The sequence below is a fragment of the Hoplias malabaricus genome, chromosome 18 (assembly GCF_029633855.1).
Source record: "Hoplias malabaricus isolate fHopMal1 chromosome 18, fHopMal1.hap1, whole genome shotgun sequence".
NCBI lineage: Eukaryota > Metazoa > Chordata > Actinopteri > Characiformes > Erythrinidae > Hoplias > Hoplias malabaricus.
Window position 1 is genome coordinate 27,316,336 of NC_089817.1, and position 26,978 is coordinate 27,343,313.

The window sequence follows — 26,978 nt, forward strand, 5'->3', positions numbered from 1 at the left end:
GGCCCGTTGCATCGTATCGGCGCACTAGGCAGCGCAGCGCCGCAGAAAAGGCAATGGCTAACGGCTAGCATTTAGCAGCTAAAGGCTAAGCAGCTAACAGCGATGAATAACACGCAAGTTTGGCCGCGGCTCGGCTGCAGCGTCCCGGCGCGAATGTTACCGCCGTCCGCCGCTCGCAGCCGAGCCGAATACAACGGAGCAAGCGACGGGTGTGGTTATTTATTTACCTCAGGATTTGATGTTGTTTTTTTCGAAAAAGAAAAAGAAAAATGAAGAAATGGTAACGAAACGCTTCAGGATTTGAGTGTCTCCGCTCACAGCTCCTCCGAGTAATATAACAACAATAATCCGGGTCGGGAGGGTTCGCTCTTCTTCCTTCTCACTGCAAACATGAAGGCTGGAGGGAGGTAAACATTCCCCGCTTTTCGCCGCCGCTTTTCTCCGCTCCTGCTCCGGCCGCCGCGGACCGTGGTGACGAGAAACCAATCTCGGGTAATATTTAGTGCGGTTGGGATGAGGGGGGGAGAAGAAGGAAAAAGAGAAAACCCCTGAAAGACTAACGTTACTGACGCGCTGATAAAAGGATCCACTCAGACACTCTCCCCCCTTCTCTGGCAGAACAAAATGCCGACCGGAAGCGCTGCTGCAGGAATGACTCCCTCCACCGGCCGCCAAAACAACCAGCAGGCAAACCTGCCTCAAACCAGCTCCAAACCAGCCTCTCTCTTCTCTCTCCTCTCTCCTCTCACTTCCCAGAGCCACAGGGTCATCCTGAGAATGCTCCTGCCCTGTAATTCCTCGAGTCCCACCTCAACTCCACAGTCTTCTCACTTATGTGTTAAGAAATACGCATTAACACAGAAACACAAAAACAGCTCAGAGTTTCCAAGTTTTCAACCCCAAGACCTGAACACTTCACATGTACCACAAGCACTTCCTCTTGGTTTCTTTTGCAGTGTTCAGTCCCACCCTAACCACACAGTTTCATGCAAGATGTCCTTCGCATTGTGAGAGAAATCCAAAAGGGGGTAAAGCACCACACACACACAGACATATACTGTCTTGTTGGGTGTTACTCCAATACATTGCCTGGGGATATATTGCAATTAATAGAGATCTAAACCTGGAATCAAGACCACACACACAGTCATGTCTTTTCTACTGCAGACATATAGCACACAAACACGCAAGAAGATCCTTCCTGCACTGATTAAGTCAGTGTCCCCAAGTTCTTCCAGTTCCAGCTGAACTGAATTCGATGTTGTCTTTACACTTGAATCATACAGTTTCTTTATTAAATCATTCCTAACCTGGTTTCAGAAGAGAAGACAAGAACCGCAGCGACATGTGGTGTTACCATTGTACACATTATGTCATTTAAATAGCATAGTTTGTCCTATTAGAAGGCCCATAAACAGCACCTATATTTCTTTATTCATTATCTACCACCAGACAATTAAATTGTGTGTTTTCTAATTCAGATTTTGATTATGAAGTATGTTATTACTCAGGTGTAGGAAAATTTCATGAACTAAATTATGAAAGATTGAAATCCTAGAAAAAGCCATAGTCATCACACAGGCTTTGTGTGTGTGTGTGTGAGTGTGTGTGTGTGTTATTATCTATAACAATATAATTGGCTAAGTATTCTTTTGTGTATAATGCACCAACTGACAGAGTTTGAAGTCTTTTTATGTGGTCATAAAATATTACTCAAACAATATGTAAGCTATGGTCACAGAATGTTGCAAAAAGTGAAACATAATTATCATATGTCTTCTTGAATCTTTCTTGATCATTGTATTTTAAAGCCAACCCCAAAGAGACCTTCACCTTTGAATTCTGTCCACTCAGAATATTCTAGAAAGCCATAAAATAGCCACAATCCGCCCCATTTTCAGTATAATACGTTAAATAATACATTGTAATAATTTAAAAGGTATCACGTTGATTTCTGTATAACTCTATAATTATTATGTGAATGTTTTACAGAACATTACCAGATGAGAATAATTCAGAGATGAAATGATAAGAAGAAAGCATTAAAATCATGTAAGTCTTGTAAAAGCAACGTCAAAGAAAGTTATAAATCTAAATAGGTAGAAGTTAGGAAGATATTGATTCCTCCATTTTGGTTTTAAAGTGGTTATGATTAATGCAATGGAGTACAGGAAACTGTAATATTACATATTAGCCAAAGAAAACATTAAAAGTAACCACCATCATCAACATAACACAGAAAAACAGTTAAGGCATAATTGGTTTACTGGTTATTTTAGAAATCATTTAAAGCAGCAATATTCACCGATCCACATATACGCACAATACACAGTTTCACATCAAACCTCTCTGAACGGCTTTGTTTCTGTTCATCAGTTTAGTAAATCCTTGAAACAAATTAATTTCTTTTATTGCCTTGAAATTATTCAGCATATTTAAATGTGTGAAAATGTATTATTTATTTAGTTACTCACTTATCTTGGTACCAATATTAAAGTTTTTATACAAAACATACAGTATTTCAGAATGAAAAGCCAATTATTTGTGCACAATGTGTCTGAATTCTCAATCAATTTTGCACAGAATGCTGGACCTATATCATAATGGTTATTAAATACAATTATAAACTGTTCAGTATTTATTATTAATTATTAATTATTGTTATTATTGCTGGTTGTGGTGTCACTTTGTTGTTTTTAACATGTGTATTAGCAGATCATCTCAAATGGCAGAACTGTGCAAAACTGGTAACTGTGGATTCAACATTTCTAGTTTCAGAGCATATTCATTTCCCACAATGCATTTCATAATATTTACATACAGTTACATTAGTGCGTGGACCCCGCAATTGCAGATTGTGAATATTCAATATTGAATGTTCAAATTCAAGTTTTCATAAACAGCTGGAGGGCGCCCTCGTGCGGAACAGTAACTGAGGTGCAGCTCACATAAAATGCAACCTCCTGCACGTAGACAAACGTTAAAGGCACACGAACCACGGTGTATTATATAATAAAACTATGATGAATTATCCATATGTACTATTTTTATAATGAGTATTATTAGTCTCACAATGCCATATTGTTATTTTCTGTAAGTAGCTTTTTTCAGGCAAAACTGTAATCAATGCTGAAGAACAGACACCACAGGGTTGAATTAAAGGATTTTGTATTTGTCAAATTTACTAACCCACATCTTAACAGCTTTATTACACATATATTACTTATACTCTTTATAATCTTTATACATTTCTGTTCTATAAATTCATATACATTAAATCATTAAATTATAAACCATGGTCTACATTTATAACATACGTCAAAGACAGATGCATAAGAGCTTTCTTTTGTAATAGCTTTTAATTTATTTATTTATTTATTATAAATGTATAAAAACAAAATCTGAATATGACAGAAACAAACATTGAGAGCATTTAAAGGCAATGCCTTTTGTAAATAATACAACAACTCTGAATATTATAATATAAAATTCACCTGGTCATAATTAATGCGAAGTGCTCTTGTTGTTATTATTATATTTATTTTGCACACCATCTATCAGGATTTCAATGAAATGTAGCGTAAAGCTATGATTAAATATAAAAAGCAGAGTATTTCCATGTCTTTCCATGTACCATGACATAAATGTTGAATAGCAACGTTAATACACCTGCCTATGCTTGTATTGGTAAGGAATATATTTATGTGGGTTGTGATTGGTTCTCATGTATAATGGATCTATCGGTTCTGCTTTTTGCTAATGTTGTCCACAAGGGGGCAGCAGGACCCCAAATGTCCAGCATTTGAACCAAATGTGTAACCTATGTTCTGCATAAACTAAATACATGTAATATATTTGATCATTTTTCCCTCTGTATATACTTTCAGACCTGTAGTAAATGAGAGTCACTGAGATCTAAACAAAATCGTTCTCTGAAGTCAAGAAACTTTCAGACTCAGGTTTCTTTTTGATGGGTGTGATTTGAACTAGAGGTCTCTGTAGCTACAACACACATATGTGGCTAGCATATCCTCTGGGGTTCTACCTTTAATGTTGATAACAGTAGAATGAGATACAACTCAACCTAAGTTTTTTTGTACCTTAAATGTACCTCTCGGCCATCAATGTGTTTTAAAATTATATTAAATTTAAACAATGTCTCAATGTAGCATAATCATTACTAGCATACTATTTGTAGCATGTATGCTATATATGTAGCATAATATTTCATGATGACTTTAGCCCACTGTGTTTGGTAAATCATCTACTGTTACTACGACTACTACGACTAAGACTACTACTTTTAACAATAATAATAATAATTCTTATTATAATAATAGATTTTTAAACATTTTAATAAATAACACATACATAGTGTTGATATCATTTAGCACCTCAACTCAATTCAATCTAATAAGAACATGAGATAGATTCTGAGTGCATGTGGTTTATTCATTCATTCATTCATTCACAGTCTGTAACCGCTTACCAAGTTCAGGGTAATTTTCATTAATTCTCTAATGCTTCAACCGTTTACGGTCTTTATAAAACCTTATGAGCTTTTTATTTGTGATGGTGAGATTGAGTTGGAAAATCAACCACTTTTATTGCTGCAATTTAACCTTTGTAAATACACACAAGTACAAAGCATTTTCTTTTTTCACTTTTATTCAAAACTATATTTACCATAGACAAACCTACAATTTATTTCCTCATTTTTTTTGTGTGAATCTAAGGGCAAATATCCAGCAAGATGACAGTCATCATGATAAAACAAAACTGAAATGCAAAATCACAGTTTCCAATTGAGTTAGTATCCCGTCAGCACGTATGTTTCTGTAATGTTGGACACCCACATCTGGCTCAATGCATTCTCAGGAGACTTTAAGTAAACAGTCATTTTAAAATATCTACAATTAATAAGAGCATCTACATATATAATAGTATTCGCTATTTATGTTAGCAAATGGCTGCAAAATATAATATTTCAGTGTTTTTACACTTGCTATCAATATATTCTACAGGAAAAAAGAAACCCACATAGTATCCTTTATGTACAGTGCTGTGCAAACATCAGGTCACCGTCCATTTTCAGTGTTTTTACAGTTTCAGTCAGGGATATGAGATACAGTTGAATACAGAGAAGTTTCCAAAAAAAAAGGAGTGCACCAAACTCCAGCATTAAATCAGCATTAAATCAGGATCTGAAGAAAATACACCGCTGTTCAAGCTTCCACTGTGGAAAACACCTTAACACTGACAGTACCTGGAGCTATAACGAATGCCTTGCTTCAAAAAGAAAAAGAAAAAGAAAAAAAGAAGGTGGTCTAAGGATTATGCACAGGACTGTATATCAAAATGTGAACATTCTGAGTGTTCCAGCATTGATAAAAGGAAGGTACAGCACTGGGACTTTAAGAACGATACTACACACCAAATACAGCAATGGCTTATAAAGCTAGTCCAGGTTTGAGGATGATAATGGTTCACTCTCTGTATTATAGTAGCATTGTGTGTAATCTCTGGGAGGCAAACGTACTTTAGTAAAAAAGGGAATATATGCCGATGTAAAGACTATATGCAATACTTAAAATGGCTGCCATCTTTGACCCCAAGCTCCTCAGCCATAAAATCTGTCATTTTGGTCAAAACCCCACTGAATATCACACCCCTGCACAACACTTTGGACACAGACAATGACCTTTCAATCCTTTCAATCACCAGACATTAACATCCTGGTAAACTGCAATATTTGCATGACTTTAAATACATATTGTCATTAGATAATATCATATTTCTCCAATAAATCACATTTCCTTCGTTACAGTCCTTAGATAACTTTGATTCACATTACTAAGCCCATCTTCAGTGCCAAATGTTCAATTTCCATGAGTACCTGCTATTTTATTTTTGCCCTATCTTTATTTTAATTAACAATCATCAAATAACTGAGTATTTTCACATAAACAATGGTTTGATGTTGGGGTCGTAACCAGTGCATGATAAAAGGACATTAAATTAACAGATGGAAAAACAGTCCTGGCCAGAACTATACAGTATTATGGTATGCACGGTATACTGTGTAACACATAGCATCCCTCAGATTCTGTGTTTGCTGCAGAGTTGCAGTTTATCAACAGACCCTCACACTTTCAATAAACACCAGAACTTGGGGTTTCTCAGCTTTAAAAATGTGAATGTTCACTTATGAGACACTGTAAGGTGTTGAAGTCATGAGCTGAAGACATGCTGACAGTAGCAGTAGAAATTATAATAGGTAAAATGATTCATTTTGACCAGGGTGTGGCTTTAATTAAATGCAGTGGTGCTGTTGAGATATATTTCACTCATGTAACAATTAAGTACACATATGAATCAAGGAAGATTCGTTTTTTCATTTGCCCACACACGTACATGCATAGACGCACATGCAAATAAAATCCCTGCTTGGGCAACAAAGGACAAGAGCACTGGGTGTCACTACATCTTGGTTTCGCTGTCTGGAGGTTTCTCATTCTCATACTCGTTCTCTTGAGGGATCATCTGGTAAGGCTTCTTCACTTCGTTCTCCTCCACTACCGAGTTTCCCATCTCCACATCTCCGTTCTGCAGCTCGTCCTTGGACAGGAACTCTATGATGCCCGCTCCTATTGAATCTCCCAGCACGTTTGTAGTTGTGCGCAACCGGTCCCTAGAGGTCAGCGCATAGAAGAAATGACATTACACTGTTGCATTAAAACAAATGATAAATGAATGTTACTCAGTGTGGTTATGGTTATATTTGGACATTTTATTGGAAATTCCCATTGGATTAAATGGTACGCATTGTGCTGTATACAACTCAAAATATATTGTATTAGAGTTTATAGTGTATAACACTTACACAGCAATTTTGTATTTGCTTGATACACTCATACCAGCACCACATACACACTACTATGTCACTATGATGTCAGAGTCAGTGCTGTGCTGAGAACAGTCACCACCGTATATAAAAAAAGGCTTCATCATTCAGATGAGCTACATTCTATAATATGATAAACATATAAGGAATGAAAAAAAGTGGGTGAACGTGTACGTATAATATCTAGTCTATATTCAGCACTGTTAACTTTCTCTTCAGTTGATCCATCCCAGTTTAGGAGCTAAGACTTTTTCACATCCAATTAGCTGTGTAATTTATGGGAAGGGGATTCTATTTGGAATGATTAATTTGGCTAACCTAATTACGTTTCTATGTTAAAACCAATTGAAATGACATGAAATTTGCCGGAAAGAAAAATAGAGCAAGACCCATGAGCTTATGTAAGTGTGTCACTAGGGTAGATATTGAAAAAAAAAAAATCAAACATGAGATAGAGGACATGATGTAGGAAACAAGTTTAGAAGGAAGTTTAAGTTATGGTATATAATGGTATCGATTCACGACACGTCACATGTTAATATTCTCCAATACAATAATATACCACAGAGTTTATGACAGACTGAAAGGATTAAAACATGAAGAAGGAAGGTAAAGACTTACAGGAACCAATCGACAGCAATGATGAGGGTTATATCATCAGTGGGGAGTCCTACAGAGGTCAGCACAATCACCATGGTGACCAGACCAGCCTGGGGGATTCCAGCTGCTCCGATACTTGCAGCGGTGGCTGTAATGCTGTGGCATTAAGGAGAAATATCATATTAATCAAATGTCCTACAACTGTAATGAAGGTTGTGTTATGCAGAGCATATTGTAGGTCACATTGCCGTAGGTTATCATTCATATTGCTACATCACCCCTTCGTTAACCCACAAAAACATGATTAGCTACAGGCATTCAATTGTACACAAGCAACCCCCCTATTGAGTTTTATGTTATAAATCTCTTCAGTCCAAAGGACAGAACTGAAGTCCTATATCAAAATTAAGAAGCACAAGTACATGGGCTAAAAACTAAAGATCTAACTCCTTTACTGCCTTAAAGCTGTTCTTACCTTAACCAGTTTTGCATGTGTTTCTAAGGCTGTTATATCATTCGTTCATTACGCTTATCCAGTTCAGGGTCACGGTGGGTCCAGAGCCTACCTGGAATCATTGGGTGCAAGGTGGGAATACACCCTGGAGGGGGCGCCAGTCCTTCACAGGGCAACACATACACACATAGTCACACCTACGGACACTTTTGAGTCCAAATACCAATGTGTATTTGGACTCAAAGAGAGAACACACCACACTCCTCACAGATAGAACACACCACACTCCTCACAGAAAGTCACCCGGAGGAAACCCACGCAGACAAAGGGAGAACACACCACACTCCTCACAGACAGTCACCCGGAGGAGACCCACGCGGACACAGGGAGAACACACCACACTCCTCGCAGACAGTCACCCGGAGGAAACCCATGCAGACACAGGGATAACACACCACACTCCTCACAGACAGTCACCCGGAGGAAACCCACGCAGACACAGAGAGAACACACCACACTCCTCGCAGACAGTCACCCGGAGGAAACCCACGCAGACACAGGGAGAACACACCACACTCCTCACAGACAGTCACCCGGAGGAAACCCATGCAGACACAGAGAGAACACACCACACTCCTCACAGACAGTCACCCAAAGTGAGTCTCAAACCCACAACCTCCAGGTCCCTGGAGCTGTGTGACTGCGACACTACCTGCTGCTCCACCGCGCCGCCCGGCTGTTATATCATGAGTGGTAAATCTTGAGTCTGAGTCATTTGAGGACAAGTTCAAGTCAACTCTAGTCTCCACTCTGTGCCACATGCAGAAAGTGAAAAAACATCCAGTGCACACTCACCTAATAGTTATGATCTGCCCAAAGTTCATGTCCATGTTGTTAACCTGTGCGATGAAGATGGCTGCTAACGCCTCATACAGCGCTGTTCCATCCATGTTAATGGTGGCACCGACCGGCAACACAAACCGGGTAACCCTCTTATCAACTTTGTTGTTCTCCTCTAAGCACTTGAATGTGACGGGCAGGGTGGCTGAGCTGAGAAAGGCAAATGAAAATTAAGAGGGGTGAAGTTTCAAATTCACATGAGTTTTTGAGATGTTAGCTGTTCTCAATCCTACCTGGATGATGTTCCTAGTGCAGTGATGAGGGCCTGCAGTAAGCCTGTGATAAAAATGAAGGGGTTCTTCCGTGTGATGACAAAATAGAGCATAGGAAGTATAATCAGGCCATGGATGAGGAGGCCTATGATGACCGTTACCGTGTACATCCCTAACTGTCCTCCCATTTCAGTGATATCATCCATCTCCACGATTTTGCCAGCAATCAAGAAGAGAATACCCACGGGTGCATACCTAAAAAGTGAGAGAGGTGACCTGTGAATGAATATCTTGGAACCACCATTAAACTAGGATTAATAGTTGGAGGGAAAACAGATTTCTCAATGTTTCAGGAAGCAGATACAATTCTGCAACTATTATAGTGCTTTTATCAGGTTCTACAACCTAACAGAAACTTGTTTCTGCTGAGAAAGTGATGTCACCCTCAACATTTGACCTGTTAAGGCAGAACCAATCTATAGATTAGATTCATGCTTTTACAATGCAACCTACATCCCACCGTCTCCCATTGAGAGTCTTACTTATGATAACACTCACCACATGATGATAGCAACCAAGCGCATAATGGCCTCATTGAGGGAGTCAAAGAAGTCCCTGAGGGCTTGGCCCTCCTCCTTCATGTTTCCGATGATTAGGCCGAAGCACATGGAGAACACCACTAGTCCCAGGGCATTCACGCCATTGGTGGTGCCAGAAATTGGGATAATCTCTTCGCGGGTGATCTCTTGAGTGGCATTAGTCAGGTTAAAAATGCTGTCATTCACTATTATCTTCACATTAACCACCCTTTTGCCATACTGTGTCTTGAACTATGGGAATGAAGAAGAGAAGTGCAGAGTTAGGAGAGTGGATTGAAGAGATTGGGGGAATTTCTGAGGTTGGGATTCACATTGTTGACATAATAGCATCCATAACCTAGGACCTAAGAGCACTTCCTTAATGTTCTCTTATAAAATGGATAGTCTGACCATAAAATCTAATCAAAGCCATTGTATGTGCTCATCTATGACCACCACACATATCTATAACCATGAGTGAGAAGATATTCTTTACTAATGCTTTTTAAAAAAGTGCATTCTCTCAGATCCAGCTGGCTCTGATATCTTTCCCCTGGGAAGAATATCCGGACCACAGTGTCTGTCCCCACTGTCACTGCTGGGTATTGTTTGGTCCCAGCAGTCCCCCATTCTTCATTTCCGTATTCACCCTCCCGTTACATCCAACCCCGGCACCACCACTGTCCTGCCAAAGCTCTTGTCAAGCAATGTCCAAAACACAGCTGTGCCTTCCTAAACATACAACTCAAACCATCAAACTACTACATGGTTCTCAAATCACCCTTCCCAACATCTGAAGTTAACCATTTTGGACTGGTATGAAAAATGGTGACATGTTGTCATCAGAGGTTATAAATGACTTTATGGATAAAAAGCCTGGGCTTCCCCACAAGCAGTGCGTATCCAAGGGCGATAATATATTCTCTGGCAAGCACTTTGTGTGGCCTCCGAAAGAACAGAAAGCATTGACTTATTAAATCTGACGAGAAAATGGTTTCCTGCATCACGGGGGACCAAAAAAAGTCTGGAGAATAATACAGAGTGACTTCCCCCAAACACTATCTTCTGACCCGTGTCCTGTAGCTATATTATGGGATAAATAAATATTGTAACATTTATTGATGAAGGTCTGAGGAAGGTCTGACTGCTCTCTTAAGAAAGATTTCTTGCCAAGGAAATTAATTACACCAGTGAGTTAAATTGAGGTAAATCCCAGTAGGTGTACGTACCTGCTGTGTGCACGCTTGAACCAGGTTGGGAGGAAACATGTTTCTGAATAAGAAAGACCAAGTATAGTATCAGATATAGGTTTTAAGAGCATTGCAATAATATTTCACCTAGGGATGCTATGGACGATAACACTGGAATCATATATGAATTGGCTGATTGCTTACATATATTGTCTAAAAGCAGTGAAACTATATTCTCTGGAACTCGTGTGCCTGAACGCAATCAAATCTCAACAAACAATTATCCAAAATATATAATAGTAAAGCCTTCTTAGGAAAGAATAAGCTGTTAAACGAAGCAAAGACAACTTCCCTATTAAACCTTAAACCTTGTTAGAAAAAATGGATGTGCATAGATTTAGTCCCAATTTCATTAAAACCATTTATGTAACATACAAACAGATATGTGTCTGAAAAGCACTGAGTATCAGCAACGGCCCACAATTCCCATACTGGTGCATCCCTAATGTCCTTCACATAATACCTGATTAGGTCCAGGAAGGCATCTGCGGGACTGACTTGTTCAATTTTCTGCTGCTGCGTGAACTCATCCTTGGAGCCTTTCCCCGGGTGGATGATGAGGACCATGATGATGCCGATAAACACAGCGATGAACGTGGTGGTCATGTAGTAGATCACTGCCCGCATGCCCATCTTCCCTGAAGCACGACTGTCGAGTGCTGCCATGCCTGGGAAAGAGAAATGTTTCTGCACTAAATGTCTAATAGCATGTTCACTGGAAGTTCTACTGGCTGCAAGGAAGCTTGCTCTTGTTCCCAGTCCCACTTTTTGTGCCCGTATGAACTTGTACTAGTCCTGTTTACGTCCTGTGTCCCAAGACCAAAGCTGTGTGAGAACTGGAAACAAAGCTAGCCTCCACACAATACGTTTGCCAAATTTTAACTGACACAGCCAATCAGACTTTGACTCTGTCAGTTAAAAACCTGCAATGAGACCAAAAATGGCAGTACATTTTATAGAATAAAAACAATACTAAAAGTTATGTTAGCTTTAAATATAAGTCAAAAATAAACAGGATTGTACAGAACCTAGAGTGTTATTAATAAGAAAATTGTAAATATACATTTATTATACTCATATGCTAACAGACAAACCCTCTTTAGCACTGCCTAGCTCTGATTAGCTAGATTTAGTTTTAGCGTTAGCTTTAGCTTTAGGCTATAGCTTGTCTCAAAAACATGCTCTTTATTAAACATTAAAACTTATTCACATAAATAGGGCTTTCAGAGTAATTTCACCAACATTATTCAAACACTAATACCATCCATCTACTCTGAGCCTGTTTTGAAGTTTATGAAAACTGTTTCAGGGTGACACTGTGTCACACAGTGATTTTTCTTAGGTCACTGTCTGTAAAGTTTTGTCTGTGCTCTTCTGCATGGGTTTACTCTAGGTTCCCTCAGTTTCCTCTAGGCTGAGGTTGGTGTCAGGGTCTGGAGACTAAGACTCTGAAATTAAGTTTTTCAGAAAAGGTTTTTAAAAGGTTCAGTGGGGGTGGGGCATAAAAAAAAGGCATTGTTTAGAGGAACTTGACCTGACAATACCCCAGGACACAGTGAACTCACCATTTTTGGGGCTAAGGGCCGCTATGCTGTGTTATCCACATTCACAGGCGCAAAAGAGAAAGCAGCTTTTGTACAAGAGAGATGTATGTGTTCCTTTAATCCTGTTGGGGGCAGCCCCATTAGAAAACTTTCTCTTTCAGATCATCCCGTTTTTTCTCACTCCAAAAACCAAATCTCTCTCTCTCTCTCTCTCTCTCTCTCTCTCTCTCTCTCTCTCTCTCTCTCGCTCTCTCTGTGACAAGGCTGAGAAACTCCTCCACCTGCCCGAACCCCAGCAGCCATGTCTCCACAGCAACACCAAACACAAACTTACTCTCTCAGTTTGGGTGGGAAAGACTACAAAGACTGGACAAGACAAAACAGGCCCCTTTCACATCTCACCCTTTAGGCCCTCTTCAACCCTCGTTATCCTGAAGGAATGTGGTGATGAGGCCAGTAAAATAATGGCATGTGCTGAAATATCAAACAGCAGCTTGAATTCATCTGAAGGTACTAGCAACTGACCTTTTACAAATTTCAAAAAAGTGTTACTTAGAGCAACACTAGGTAAGCTTTTTGCTCCTGAGCTCCCCTACATTTGCAGACTGTAATTCACTTTAACGGCACTGTCCAGAAATCTATGGGGAGGGAAATGGAGAGGGGTGGTTTCCTGCCCACCTCCAAGAGTTACATAGTGTAGTTTCTGCAGTGCTGAGCTCAGAGTAGCAAAGAGAGAGCTCTATTCTCGCTTTTACAGGTCAGTGAAGCATCACATTGATTCTAAAGCTGTAATTTTAATAAAAGAAAATACTACCTAGTCTTGCTTTATGTTTAAAGCAAAAATGCAACAACAACAACAACAACAAAAAACCCGAATAAATGAAGTGCCTCCTCTAGATCGTTCCCCTTTGATTAGCATCGCTGCTGTTCCTGATCCATTCATACCAGTGCGACAAAGACTAATATGCCACAAGTCAGTGTCACTGTAGGGCTGTGAATGATCCACCTCTGAAATCATACCTGCTCTGTGGTGGTCCCTGGAGGGTCTTGGTCACCAATGTAAAGGGTGAATGGGGATAATATGAGTCTGTATTTGTAGAACTACAGAGTGCATATGGTCAGTGGAGCTGATAAAATGGGCATTTAAATGATGTATACACATATGTGGCCATTGTTAGCAGTACAAATAACTAGCAGGTCCTTTCTTCATCCCTTGCGTTCCTTAACCAATGCCTCAAGCAACTAGCTTTATTGTTTGTGGTCATGGATTGCCACATGACAATATGCCACTGAAGGAAGAGGCGGAGGGCACTTTGTGTCCTTTATATGAGTGAAATGAAGCAGGAGGAAGGAGTGTACGGGAGGGGGAACTCATCAGGAACTTCACACCACTGATTAGCTGTGAGCCCCAGGCCCAGGCTTGACATGACAGCAGGCGGCATCTCTCCACAACCTCTGCTTCATTCTTCCCTGCCACTTCTAATAGTGGCAGCACAATGAAGTCACTGTCTCTGTGCCAGAAAAACAGAGACTCAGAAAACAGTGAAAAAGTAGCAGTGGTGAATTTCACACGGCTCCAACATGCACTACCTGTGTCCTCTGCTTTAAAGCTCTGGAACTGGGCCTAGGTTTCTTCCATTAAATATGCACAGCACATCCCTCAATCTGTTACTTTAATTGCATATATTTAATCAAAACAGTAATAGTAGCCTTATTCAAAAGTCTCTTTAAAAACTGCACACGTGGCAGCATGCATCCTGCTGTGGTTTCAAGTCCACAGAAATGATGTAATCTCATCCTATGACAATAATTCCCAAAATGCAACGCCAGCCAAAGCAGGTGTAACGTGGCTTTAAACCGTTTCAAAGCATAAATGGTCTTATCTTATATTAAATAACTGCCATAATTTGTTGATAATTAATCATTTTTTGAGCAAAATATCTCAGCTGTTTGTGTTGTTGTGTCTTTAAGACTGTGATATGTAAATGGTCTTGGTTCTGATTGGCTGTTCCCATTTCATAAACATTCTGACATTCTGAGAACACTTCAGTGAGTGGGCAGAGTTGAACACATGGGTACATGGCATCACAGAAAATGGGAGGTAAATCAAAACAGGCCATTGTTGCAGTTTTGCTTCCATATAACTTTACAGTACACAGCAAACTTAAACAAAACATTTCCAACAATACACAGCCTTTCAGAACATGAAATTAAAGTGCATTTTGTTGGATTTGACAGGGAAAGAAAGATTACCCACCTGTGATGAGACTGGACACCAGGAGGGGCAGCACCAGCATCTGCAGCATGCGCATTAGCAGCTCTCCGGGAAAGGAAAAGTATTTTACCTCTCTGTAGGACATGCGGTATGGACGGAGCGCAAATCCCAACATGATGCCTGTCAAAGACACAGCGTTATACAACCTCACAACGCTCCTACGCTGGTTTTGTGCCACTGACTTGATTAAAAGACGTGTTATTTACAATTAAATGATGAAATTACTATGATCCCGTGCTTACTTATTGTTCACTGTGAATATTAACATATTTTGACCAGTGGTTCCCAAACTACTGCATAGGTATTTTTAAAGCCTCATGTCGTAGCAGTTGTTTGACTCTAGTAGGTGCTAAGTCAGCCCTTACAGATGAGGTCATTCATGGCGTTGCCTTTATGTACAACTCAGAGAGGCATCCACTGAATATAATTAAAGACCTACACTGAGTTTCAGACCAGTCTGATTAGTAAGAATCATTAACACAACTTTTACCGTGTTTAAAGTAATTGTATTTGGCATTTAACCCTTTAAATTTCAGGTATTGTTAAGATTTTAATCAATAAAATGTCTCATTCTCAGTCCAGTGCAACTAGAGCGATTTTGAGAGAGAGGTTTTGTCAATTTGTTATATTTTGCAAAATAAACTAAATATTTCAGTAGCTCCCTTTTAGATTAACATCTAGATTACAAGCCATGAGCGGGAGGAGGCACTTGCCAATAACGACTGCCCCAATGGTGAGGAGCACGAAAGCGTTCCTCCTCAGGAAGGTCTTCACATCATCCTTAGTAATGTCCTCCACTTTCTTCTTGGCCTTGAGTGAGCGCAGGTGGATGCCCTCACGGAACCTCTGCACCTGGCTCCGCGAGCGTGGGTTCTCCCCGCTGCTTTTGGTCATGGCTGTGGTCTGCTGGATGCAGGGATAATCTTCAGTGTATTCTGTATGAAGTAGTGGAGTTTAGCTGGACCGGGAAACACCAAGAGCTTCTTGATCTGGGAAGGTCTTGGAAAGAGATGAGAAAAGTAAGTTTGGAAGCAATATCAGCTTTGGAAAAACAAGCAAGATGGGTACGCACATATTCAGTGACCTTGACACAAGTAGAAGTGCTTTAATACAGCAGTCCAAACATCAACGTTGCTGGACATACAGCACTACTACGTAAATACGGATTAGCATCTGGAGCAGCAGTGGAACTTTTAAAACATCCAGCGTATTCTGCATATTCTTTCTTTATTTATTTATTGCATTGTTTATATCCAAAATAAAGTCATGTGACCCAAATTAGTAAAGAAATAAATAGCTAAAAAAAGTAGAATTGGAGTTGGAATTTAAGATTCCGGAAAGTATCAGTTTATGACATGATTTGACGTGATTTGATTAATTAATTCATTTTCTGTAACTGCTTCTCGCTGATAAGGGTCATGGTGAGTCCGAAACCTACCCAGAATCATAGGGCGCAGAGCAGTAACACGTCCTGGACAGGGAGCAAGTCCATCGCTCCCTGAAACTTTGACCAACATGATCCAATCAGATTTTGTTAATAGTTAAAACTGATTATTTTTTTCTGATTTAATTACCATAGTAATGATGCATCACTGCAAACTAATGAAATATTAAAAAAACGTTAAAACTAGATATGGTGTGTTCAGCCTCTTATCTGCTTCAATAACAGCTACAAAAAAAAAGCAGTTACTGACCCACAGGTGCACATGATCACCTGCTGAAAACAATCACATCGGCTTGCTATGAATATTAAGCCCCATGCAAATGAGCAGTGGCAGAATTAGCACTACACAACTCAAGCACTCAGCCCTTCTCAGCCAAGTGTCTGGCTCCTTTTCAATGAAACCAAGCCAAGGCCATATGTACTTGCAATTATCTAGCAGCAGTTAGTTAATAGATTTCTGATTACTCCTCCAGTTGCATCGTACGTGAACTATTTCAAAATCTGTAACAGCAAAACTGAGAATACTGCTCAAATAAAAGTCGTGTTAGAGAGTATACAAACTCACCCCCCCACCCTCCCCACCAAAAAAAAAAAAAACAGGCTGTATAGAAGAACAAAAGCAGCAGCCCAATAAACTACTGAAGCACTGCTATATGGTCAAGTACCTTGGGTTAAGTAATGGTGCATAAATATCTACTTAAGTACTCAGAAACTGCAGTGGAACTGTTTAGAAAATCCAGCATCTTTCAGCACAGCAGGTAAAGATTTAACACAGACATTATTCTGGTGTAAAATGTTAAGCTCCAAAGTCCCAGGACTCTGTCATCAACCAAACAGAGTCAAAATAAGCTTAAACAATCCATTAGAAAGTGAATAGTAATGTGTAAATAATAGATTACTTTACTCTCTAATGTACCTAAGTAGAAGTTAAAGTGTCTGAAAATACTTTGGAAAGTACACGTCCATAAAGTCTCGAGGAACACTTACTGTAAATGTAACTAGTTGCTGCTCATCACTATTAGTGTATAACACAAAACCTGAAATGATGTGAATATATTTGGAATTGTAAAGCTATAAACACAGCTTTGGCTCTTACCCTTGTTCAGAATTTCAGTGTCCCCTCTGTGCAGATGCTGCTGCTGGTCTTTTCAGGAGCAGCAGCGGGACTGTGTGAGCCGCTGTAGCTTGCATTGAGCCGTGGAGGTGATGCTGCCCTCAGAAGACACTGAGGGGAGGAGTCTCCAAAGCCATAGCCAAGGCGGGTGTGGAAAAATTTGGTAAACATTGAAAAACTGGGGGGAAATGTTCACTCTTTCCTTTGCTGCTGGTTGGAAGCCACCAAAAAACACAAATCAGAATAACATTTCTGTCATTTATCTCCAAAATGGTGACATTACAGAAGATGGAACGACTTTAATATAAGTTAAAGTTGAAGCTGTAGATTTAGAAACATTTGTAGGGTATTTCTATTTGTTTATGCAAAAAGCTGTAAATAAATGATCAACAGCAAAGTGAAGACACAAACGTGGAAGGCTGCGTGTCAGTCCTATTGACATTAAACTTATTCTACTCCAATCCCAATAGCCAGCTAATTAGTCCAGGCAACTTATTCAACTTTCGTTATATATTTTAAACAATTTGAAATCTGGCCGACATCAGGTTAGTGTCAAGGTCACACAGCTCCAGAGACCTGGAGGTTGTGGGTTCAATTCCTGCTCCGCACCAGGCGTATGGTGTGTTCTCTCTGTGTCTGCGTGGGTTTCCTCCGGGTGACTGTCTGTGAGGAGTGTGGTGTGTTCTCCCTGTGTCTGCGTGGGTTTCCTCCGGGTGACTGTCTGTGAGGAGTGTGGTGTGTTCTCTCTGTGTCTGCGTGGGTTTCCTCCGGGTGACTGTCTGTGAGGAGTGTGGTGTGTTCTCTCTGTGTCTGTGTGGGTTTCCTCCGGGTGACTGTCTGTGAGGAGTGTGGTGTGTTCTCTCTGTGTCTGTGTGGGTTTCCTCTGGGTGACTGTCTGTGAGGAGTGTGGTGTGTTCTCTCTGTGTCCGTGTGGGTTTCCTCTGGGTGCTCCGGTTTCCTCCCACAGTCCAAAGACACACGTTGGTAGGTGGATTGGCGACTCAAAAGTGTCCGTAGGTGTGTGTGTGTGTGTGTGTTTGTGTGCCTGTGTTGCCCTGTGAAGGACTGGCGCCCCCTCCAGGGTGTATTCCCGCCTTGCGCCCAGTGATTACAGGTAGGCTCTGGACCTACTGCTGCCCTGAACTGGATGAGCGGTTGCAGATAATGAATGAATGAATGAATGAATTAATTTGAAATCTGTCATGTACTAGAGTCATGTATCTGAGAATCTGACCTGTGGACCTATGTGTGACTTTACAATATTAAAAACCAACTAACTACCTAAATAAATAAATAAATAAATAAATAAATAAATAAATAAAACTTCAGCTCTTTCAGTGACTAAGATGTTGCATATTTTGTTGATGGCTTGGGCATCGATAGCCCAGTTTAAACTTGTAATAAACAAAACAGAGTACAAACCCATTATTTCATGTACCTGCATGTGAGATGCCTCCAGACAACAATAAATTCAGGTAACATTAATTGCTTGAATACATTGAGTTTTGGTAGTTGATGCCAAAAGCAAACATTTTCCCAAGTGTGGAATGCCACCATCACCCCCTCTTTTTGTACTAAGGCTTGGCTTGTCCAATCAACTTGAAGTACCTAGATAAGGCTTCTTGATGAAGCCTGGAGCAGAGGGAGAAAAGAAGGGCTACTAAATAACCTCTCCCACACACCGAACAAATGCCACTTTCATCAGGACTGCTGAAGTTGCTCAGAGAACCTGTGGGTTTAGGTTTTACTTCCACTGTACACTTTTTTATATAGAAACATACTTCTTCTGGCTTATATTTAGCTTCGTGTAGATTTATGTAAATAGTGTGTTTCATTTCTGTATGATGTCAAGTACTCCCCCAAGAACACATTAAATCATTACAGTTGTAATATCAGGCCAAACGTACACAATTAATTATTAGATATTTTAGCATAGGGCGGCACGGTGGTGCAGCAGGTTAGTGTCGCAGTCACACAGCTCCAGGGACCTGGAGGTTGTGGGTTTGATTCCCGCTCCGGGTGATTGTCTGTGAGGAGTGTGGTGTGTTCTCCCTGTGTCCGCGTGGGTTTCCTCCAGGTGATTGTCTGTGAGGAGTGTGGTGTGGTCTCCCTGTGTCTGTGTGGGTTTCCTCCAGGTGATTGTCTGTGAGGAGTGTGGTGTGGTCTCCCTGTGTCTGCGTGGGTTTCCTCCGGGTGACTGTCTGTGCAGAGTGTGGTGTGTTCTCCCTGTGTCTGCATGGGTTTCCTCCAGGTGACATGCCAGGGATCCACAAAAAAAGGTATAAAGACCATTGCAGTGGAACTGCATTCTCTGCACTGATGGAGCACAAACCACTTCCTCTAGTCATTAGTTGAAATCGTTCACTTTCTCATTGATGAATACCAGCAAATCCTCATGGAAGTGTCAAGACTTTACATCGCATTATGTGTAAAGCCTTTTCAGAACAGCAGAAGCTGTCACTGCAGCTATTCGGTCAACAAATACATTAACGTTGTTTATCTCTCAGGTTTGTGCCAAACTCATGGTTTGCTCAAACAAGCACAACTGTGGATGGGTCACTGCAAGAAAAGTGTACACTGCTGAGGGTTGTGTACACAGATGTCATGATATCTTCTGACATGGAGAGAGATGAGCCCCAAAAACAGTTCATGAGAATGCCCCCTTTTAAGGTGGTGCTGTCCCTCTTTTGTAGATGTTCAGTCAAAGTGGGCTGTGGCATTGACTGGACTTTTGGAATGTCCCTGCTTTTGTTTCTTCCCTCTCTGAGTAATCATAAACAGAGCCTGACTTGAATCTGCAATGTGGGCTATACAATTCCAGAGCTCTCTCTCTCTCTCTCTCTCTCTCTCTCTCTCTCTCTCCTCAGTAGACTGAGGAACTATGGGAAACAAAAGAGGGCTTTCAGTCTCTCTCTCTTTACAGTTAGAAGGAGGTCTCTTGCGTGAAGTTGAGGGGAAGTGACAGGTTGCAGTTCACACTGAAGGACTGAGAGTTTGCCTTACTCTCCACTACAGGAGTGTCACAGTGATGGACCAGTGCATTCTCTGATGAGTGACTCGACAGCCATCACTTCTCGCCATCAAAAATACTCTGAATTAATGTCCAATTTGATGGTTAAGCTGTTAAAAGTTGTTTAACGAAGGATAAGTAGAAAGTACAGCCAGTTAATTGTTGATAGATAGCTAGGTTCTTTTTGTCTATTTCCGTTTCTGAGCAAAGGCATCTTTATAGCTATATCCCAGAGGGTCCAAAAGAGTGGACACACGTTTGTGGTCAGATGAGTCCATGCTGTATCTTGTTTAAAGATTTAAAAATATATCAATAAAATAACAAATTACTAACTAACTGATCTGGAAACAGGGTTATACAAATGACAGTGCCCCATAAAGCTGCAGAATCTAAACATACTGAGCTTCTTAAAACCCAAACTCCATCCTGGACTTGCCTTTCTTTGCATTACATCATGCTCCTGACATCCCTATGGTTTCCCATTCTCTTGATCCTCAAGTCAGCTCCGATCACTTCCCCTCCTTTTGTGTGTTCATCAAATTAAAACTAGCTAATGTTTCATTGTGGCGGGGGCAGCATTTTCCTGCAAGCCTGGAGTTAACACAGAGCTGCCTGTCAGGTCCGCATGATTCAGGGGATTTTTCAGAGGCCTCTGAGGGCCCTCCCAGATCTAAAAGAGACGACCCAGTGAGGTAAATGCTGCGGGCCGTACGGCATCAATAGCCTGGCTCCGGGCAACCATTCAGCCTATTAGGAGCCGTTCTAGACTTTCACCATCCATTCAGCATGTCCGCAGGAGATGCGGCTTTGTGAGCGGGGAGCCTTTTTCTCACAGAAAACTAGGCATCATACACAATAAAGCAAAAGATTATCAAAATAGAGGGTTGAAAGAGAAGACATAATCCATCTGTGTCACTACGTTTTCGTGGATCTCACTTTGTTTGGGTCTATAACATTCAGAAAGCTTATGGTTTTATAGTGTTCAGAATGTAGTCAATCAAACAAGTTGTTCTATGTGCTATGTTTCATATGAAGATGTCCAACAAAGTTCCGGTTCTGTCTTATTTTAAAGCTGGGTCCACCTACCAATGCCAGAGATGGGAAGAGTAGCCAAAAGTGTAGACACATTCCCACCCATTACTCCTGTAAATGTGTAGCAAATCAAGAGGGTGTGTGTCCCATTTTGTTGCAGTAACAGTCTCTATTCTCCTGGGAAGGTTTTTGTGCTAGATATTGGAACATTCCTTTGCAGATTTGATGGGATTCCACCTCTAGAGTAGTAGTGTGGTCGGGTTATGATGATAAATGATTAGTTACGGATAACAAACTCTACGGCTAATCATCCCAATGGTATTGGATGGGGCTCCATCGCTCCAGAGAATGCGGTTCTACTACAAACCAGTCCCAAAAAATAGGGGCTTCATACCCCACTAGATGATGCTAAGCATAGAACATGGCGACTCAGATGCTCAGGGGCAAATGCAGCAAAAATTCTTTTGAGTTTTGAAAAAGCAAAAGATCAGGGAAGACACATTTTGTTCCTCAAAGTGTTAGTTTTGCTCTGGAGCTCTGAGGCTAATGCAACAAATAATGGTGGCTAACACCCAAGTAAAAGCATTATGCTAACGGCTAATTATGCTAAGTGTTGAGTGTTGTCATAAACCTGCTAAACATGGAGAATAAAAATATGTGTTAGCATAGCAATCTTAATCAAGTGTTATGGTTACTTTTGATCTTCAACCTTCCTGTTTTACCCAGGCCTTAGTGAGCACCAGGAGCATTCAAACACAAGTGGCTTGGGAGCAGATACAGAAAGAACACACCAAGCTCCACATAGATATTGATGCAAGGCAAGACTTGAACCAAGGCCCTGATGACTATTGATCTGTTTAGCAGCAACACCACCTGTTGTGTCATAACCCCGCCCACTTAGTTACACCATACAACCTTATATCTATATATATATATATAGATAGATAGATAGATACGGTGGCGCATCAGGTAATGTCGCAGTCACACAGCTCCAGGGACCTGGTGGTTGTGGGTTCAAGTTCCACTACGGGTGACAGTCTGTGAGGAGTGTGGTGTGTTCTCCCTGTGTCCGCGTGGGTTTCCTCAGGGTGACTGTCTGTAAGGAGTGTGGTGTGTTCTCCCTGTGTCCGCGTGGGTTTCCTCCGGGTGACTATCTGTAAGGAGTGTGTTGTGTTCTTCCTCTGTCCGCGTGGGTTTCCTCTGGGTGCTCCAGTTTCCTCCCACAGTCCAAAAACACACGTTGGTAGGTTTCGATTCAAAAGTGTCCGTAGGTCCGTAGTGTGTGTGTTGTCCAGGGTGTATTCCCGTCTTGCGCCCAATGACTCCAGGTAGGCTCTGAACCCACTGCGACCCTGAACTGGATAAGCGGTTACAGATAAAAAATGAATGAATATATATATATTAATAACTATATATATACATAAATAACTAATTAGCTGAAGCATCTGTTGGAGATTAAACCCTGGACGTCTCATTACAAACAGCCCTGAAGGTTTTGTTTCAGTGAGTGCGTCAAACTCAATAAGGTAACTAACCCCTTAAAGAAAGCTGCATTCATCGTCACATACCTTCACTTCATCCAGCTTGTGAAAAAGGGCCGTGTGAAAAAAAGGGAAAAAAATCGCTCCTTTGTGAGAAGGAATATATTTAGGAATGCCCCCAAAAATAGGCCAGCTGATGAGCCTTTCAAACTGTTGAGAGCATGAGAAATTCGTGACTGGTGAGGTTTTATTACCTATTATGTAGAGTCATAGCTATTATCTAAACGCCCGTCAATTTCATAATAGTGCCATAACCACAGATATAGACATAGGCTAAATACATTACTGTGGAATTTTTTTTCTTAATTTCCATACATTTAACACACGAAAACTTAAAAAGGAACATGATAGAGTATTTTTACACTTACCTTTATGGTACAGGGACATTTACCCAGATCTGTAAAATGTTCAGTCTTAGAAGTTGGTTGAATTTCATTCTTCCTTTCTGTTACAGGATTTGTATTTCTTGTATATTCGGATGATGAAATATGGCCAGTCAGACGGACAATTGGTGGTCTCTGACTTTCACAGAAGGGCGGCACAGTGGCGCAGCAGGTAGGTGTCGCAGTCACACATCTCCAGGGGCCTGTGGGTTCGATTCCCGCGCCGGGTGACTGTCTGTGTGGAGTTTGGTGTGTTCTCCCTGTGCCTGTGTGGGTTTCCTCCAGGTGCTCCGGTTTCCTCCCACAGTCCAAAAACACACGTTGGTAGGTGGATTGGCGACTCGGTGTGTGTCGGTGTTGCCCTGTGAAGGACTGGCGCCCCCTCCAGGGTGTATTCCTGCCTTGTGCCCAATGATTTCAGGTAGGCTCTGGACCCACCGCGACCCTGAACTGGATAAGGGTTACAGATAATGAATGAATGACTTTCACAGAGTATAGTTAATATGCATGTTAAACAAAATGATAAATATATTATACCATAAGGCCATGAGGTGAGTCTGAAGGTGGATAAAAAGCAATGAACCGTGTGTGACAACAAATTGATTTAACATGATAAAACAGAACCAATGACCTACTTCAAATCCCTAAACACTCATCAATTAGATCATTTAAAGATGCTAACAGGTGACAGCTTGTTGATAATTACTTCAGAGTTAAAACTAATAGCTACAGCCATTTCTAGAACATGTATTGTCCCAATTTCCACAGAGACGTTTCAGTATGGAATACAACATGCTGCATAAACTCAGATGACTGGGCGGTAAAATTATGCTCAAACCCAATTCCTCTTAGAACTCATGCTCCATTAGTTCTCACTGAAGCCGGACAGAAGGTATTTGCTATGCCTGTTATTGACCTCTTTCAGGTCCAGATGTGAACCGAATGGACATGCCCCATTCTACTCTCTTTCAAAAGCAAGATGACCCTGGCCTTGAGATGTACACCCCCCCCCCTCCCCTCCCCCAGTCTCAGTGTTTTGAATGACTATTCCACCCACTTCAGAAAAGCATTGAATCTGTCTGAAGTAGCCACATTGTGCTTTGACTTTTCTGTTACTTCAAGGGCATTTATTAGAGCGGAAAAAGACAGACGCTTCCGGTCTTCAGTGAAATGCTGAGATCTGCATATGGATGAGTGGACATGAAATGGCTAAAGACAGAGGACAAAGGGGCCTTGCTTGAAGAGCAGCTCTTAATCAGGCATAATGGCCTCAGATGCTGATGTTCCTCTGATCTTCAGGGATGACTCCGCTTCTTTGAAACATTTAAATTTCATAGGGTACAGGTGGAACACTTGTTATTCTTTGATACACACACATACACACTGATCATCCTTACTGTAGGTCCCACTAATGTCTTCAAAACACCTCAAAGCCTTTGAGACATGGACTCCACAAGACCTCTGAATGCATCAGTGGTGTCAGGTACCAAGACGTTAGTAGCAGAACCATTAAAACCTGTAGGTTGTGAGGTATCAGACTTTCTTTGTGCTCATCCATTCTGGGAAATCTGGAGGCTAATTCAGCACATTGGTCATGTTCCTTTAATGATTCCTGAACAATGTTCACGGTGTGGCGGAGTATGTTATCATGCTGAAATAGGTGATGACCAATGTGATGTGGTGGTATACTTGGTCTGCCACAATAATTAGGGTAAGTGTATGTGTCATGTCATTGGCATACTTCATGAGGATACATGATAATTACCCTGTAGTGTAGATTCCACGCAGAAAGACTGATTTGCCTTTAATGTGCTGGGCTTTATAGAGCAGCCCCCAGTATGAAAGGCAGCCCCCTGTGTTTGGTGTTCTTTGTTGGTTAGTTGCTGAGCTTGGGACTTTACTGAGCCTTAGTGAAGGCTGTTGTGTATTCCCCATTTTTGTTCAGGATACATTTAGATGATTGGTTGTTATGTGAAAGCGTTATTAGGCAAATTAATACATTTGGCTATAACCGACTCCTGGTTTCTACATTCACTGTATATTTCATTTCCCCCCTTTCACCCTGTTCTTCAATGGTCAGGGCCACCACAGAGCATGGGGTTGGGTGCTGACGTGGTGGTGTAAGTGTGTTATTTAACGTTCAGTCAAATATATAAACATACATTAAGGTCTGAAGTTGTACAATTTTCAGATTATTTCTGATTCATAACAATCATAACAATCCTTTAAAATAACCTCTAAAATAATACATTTATCCATCCATCCATTATCTGTATGTGCTTATCCAGTTCAGGGTCGCGGTGGGTCCAGAGCCTACCTGGAATCATTGGGCGCAAAGCAGGAACACACCCTGGAGGGGGCGCCAGTCCTTCACAGGGCAACACACACTCACACATTCGTTCACACACTCACACCTACGGACACTTTTGAGTCGCCAATCCACCTACCAATATGTGTTGTTGGACTGTGGGAGGAAACCAGAGCACCCGGAGGAAACCCACACAGACACAGGGAGAACACACCAACTCCTCACAGACAGTCACCCGAAGGAAACCCACACAGACACAGGGAGAACACAGCAAACTCCTCGCAGACAGTCACCCGGAGGAAACCCACACAGACACAGGGAGAACACACCAACTCCTCACAGACAGTCACCCGAAGGAAACCCACACAGACACAGGGAGAACACAGCAAACTCCTCGCAGACAGTCACCCGAAGGAAACCCACACAGACACAGGGAGAACACACCACACTCCTCACAGACAGTCACCAGGAGGAAACCCACGCAGACACAGGGAGAACACACCACACCCCTCACAGACAGTCACCAGGAGGAAACCCACGCAGACACAGGGAGAACACACCACACTCCTCACAGACAGTCACCAGGAGGAAACCCACGCAGACACAGGGAGAACACACCACACTCCTCACAGACAGTCACCAGGAGGAAACCCACGCAGACACAGGGAGAACACACCACACCCCTCACAGACAGTCACCAGGAGGAAACCCACGCAGACACAGGGAGAACACACCACACTCCTCACAGACAGTCACCCGAAGGAAACCCACGCAGACACAGGGAGAACACACCACACCCCTCACAGACAGTCACCAGGAGGAAACCCACGCAGACACAGGGAGAACACACCACACTCCTCACAGACAGTCACCAGGAGGAAACCCACGCAGACACAGGGAGAACACACCACACTCCTCAAAGACAGTCACCAGGAGGAAACCCACACGGACACAGGGAGAACACACCACACTCCTCACAGACAGTCACCCGGAGGAAACCCACACAGACACAGGAAGAACACAGCAAACTCCTCACAGACAGTCACCCGGAGGAAACCCACGCAGACACAGGGAGAACACACCACACTCCTTACAGACAGTCACCCGGAGCCAGAATCGAACCCACAACCTCCAGGTTCCTGGAGCTGTGTGACTGTGACACTAACCTGCTGCACCACCGTGCCGCCCAATAATTTACATTTAATAATAATAATAATTATAATAATAATAATAATAATACATTTATAATTGATTATTTTAAAATAATACATATTTATCTATTTATTCATTCATTCCAAGTAATTTTGGAACATATACATTGGTCTGTTGTGAATTTTTCACGCGATGTATAGGCCAGCTCTTAATCCTGCCCTGGTGCAGAGGACTAACCCATCAGCTGGTTCAGTAAGAGACTACAAAGCAACTATTT

At 41.5% G+C, this 26,978-nt stretch overlaps 2 protein-coding genes across 4 annotated transcripts in view; both read right to left on the reverse strand.

Moving 5' to 3' along the window:
- The window catches only part of nipblb (NIPBL cohesin loading factor b), a 31,454-nt gene extending 30,755 nt beyond the window's left edge, over nt 1–699 (reverse strand). For all 3 annotated transcript variants that reach the window (XM_066651082.1, XM_066651084.1, XM_066651081.1), the window contains exon 1: nt 228–699. The gene's annotated coding sequence lies outside the window, so the exon portion shown is untranslated. The remainder of the gene's footprint in view (nt 1–227) is intronic.
- Nucleotides 700–4,458: 3,759 nt separating this feature from the next.
- Nucleotides 4,459–17,333, reverse strand: slc1a3b (solute carrier family 1 member 3b). Its single transcript, XM_066651085.1, has 10 exons — nt 17,258–17,333; nt 15,431–15,716; nt 14,700–14,837; nt 11,362–11,566; nt 10,878–10,920; nt 9,629–9,900; nt 9,092–9,325; nt 8,814–9,008; nt 7,526–7,660; nt 4,459–6,691 (listed from the first exon to the last, which is right to left on the reverse strand). The coding sequence occupies exons 2-10, from the start codon at nt 15,609–15,611 to the stop codon at nt 6,481–6,483; spliced, it is 1,614 nt and encodes a 537-aa protein (XP_066507182.1). The 5' UTR covers nt 15,612–15,716; nt 17,258–17,333; the 3' UTR covers nt 4,459–6,480.
- Nucleotides 17,334–26,978: the final 9,645 nt, after the last annotated feature.

Bases quoted from the DNA above. Each gene is read 5' to 3' on its own strand.
- slc1a3b (XM_066651085.1), bottom strand. From the start codon at position 15,611: ATGACCAAAAGCAGCGGGGAGAACCCACGCTCGCGGAGCCAGGTGCAG. The intron at 9,009-9,091 runs GTAGGATTGAGA...TGCCTTTCTCAG, and splicing joins GCACTAGGAACATCATCCAG to CTCAGCCACCCTGCCCGTCA. The intron at 7,661-8,813 runs GTGAGTGTGCAC...TTAATGCCACAG, and splicing joins GGGCAGATCATAACTATTAG to CATTACAGCCACCGCTGCAA.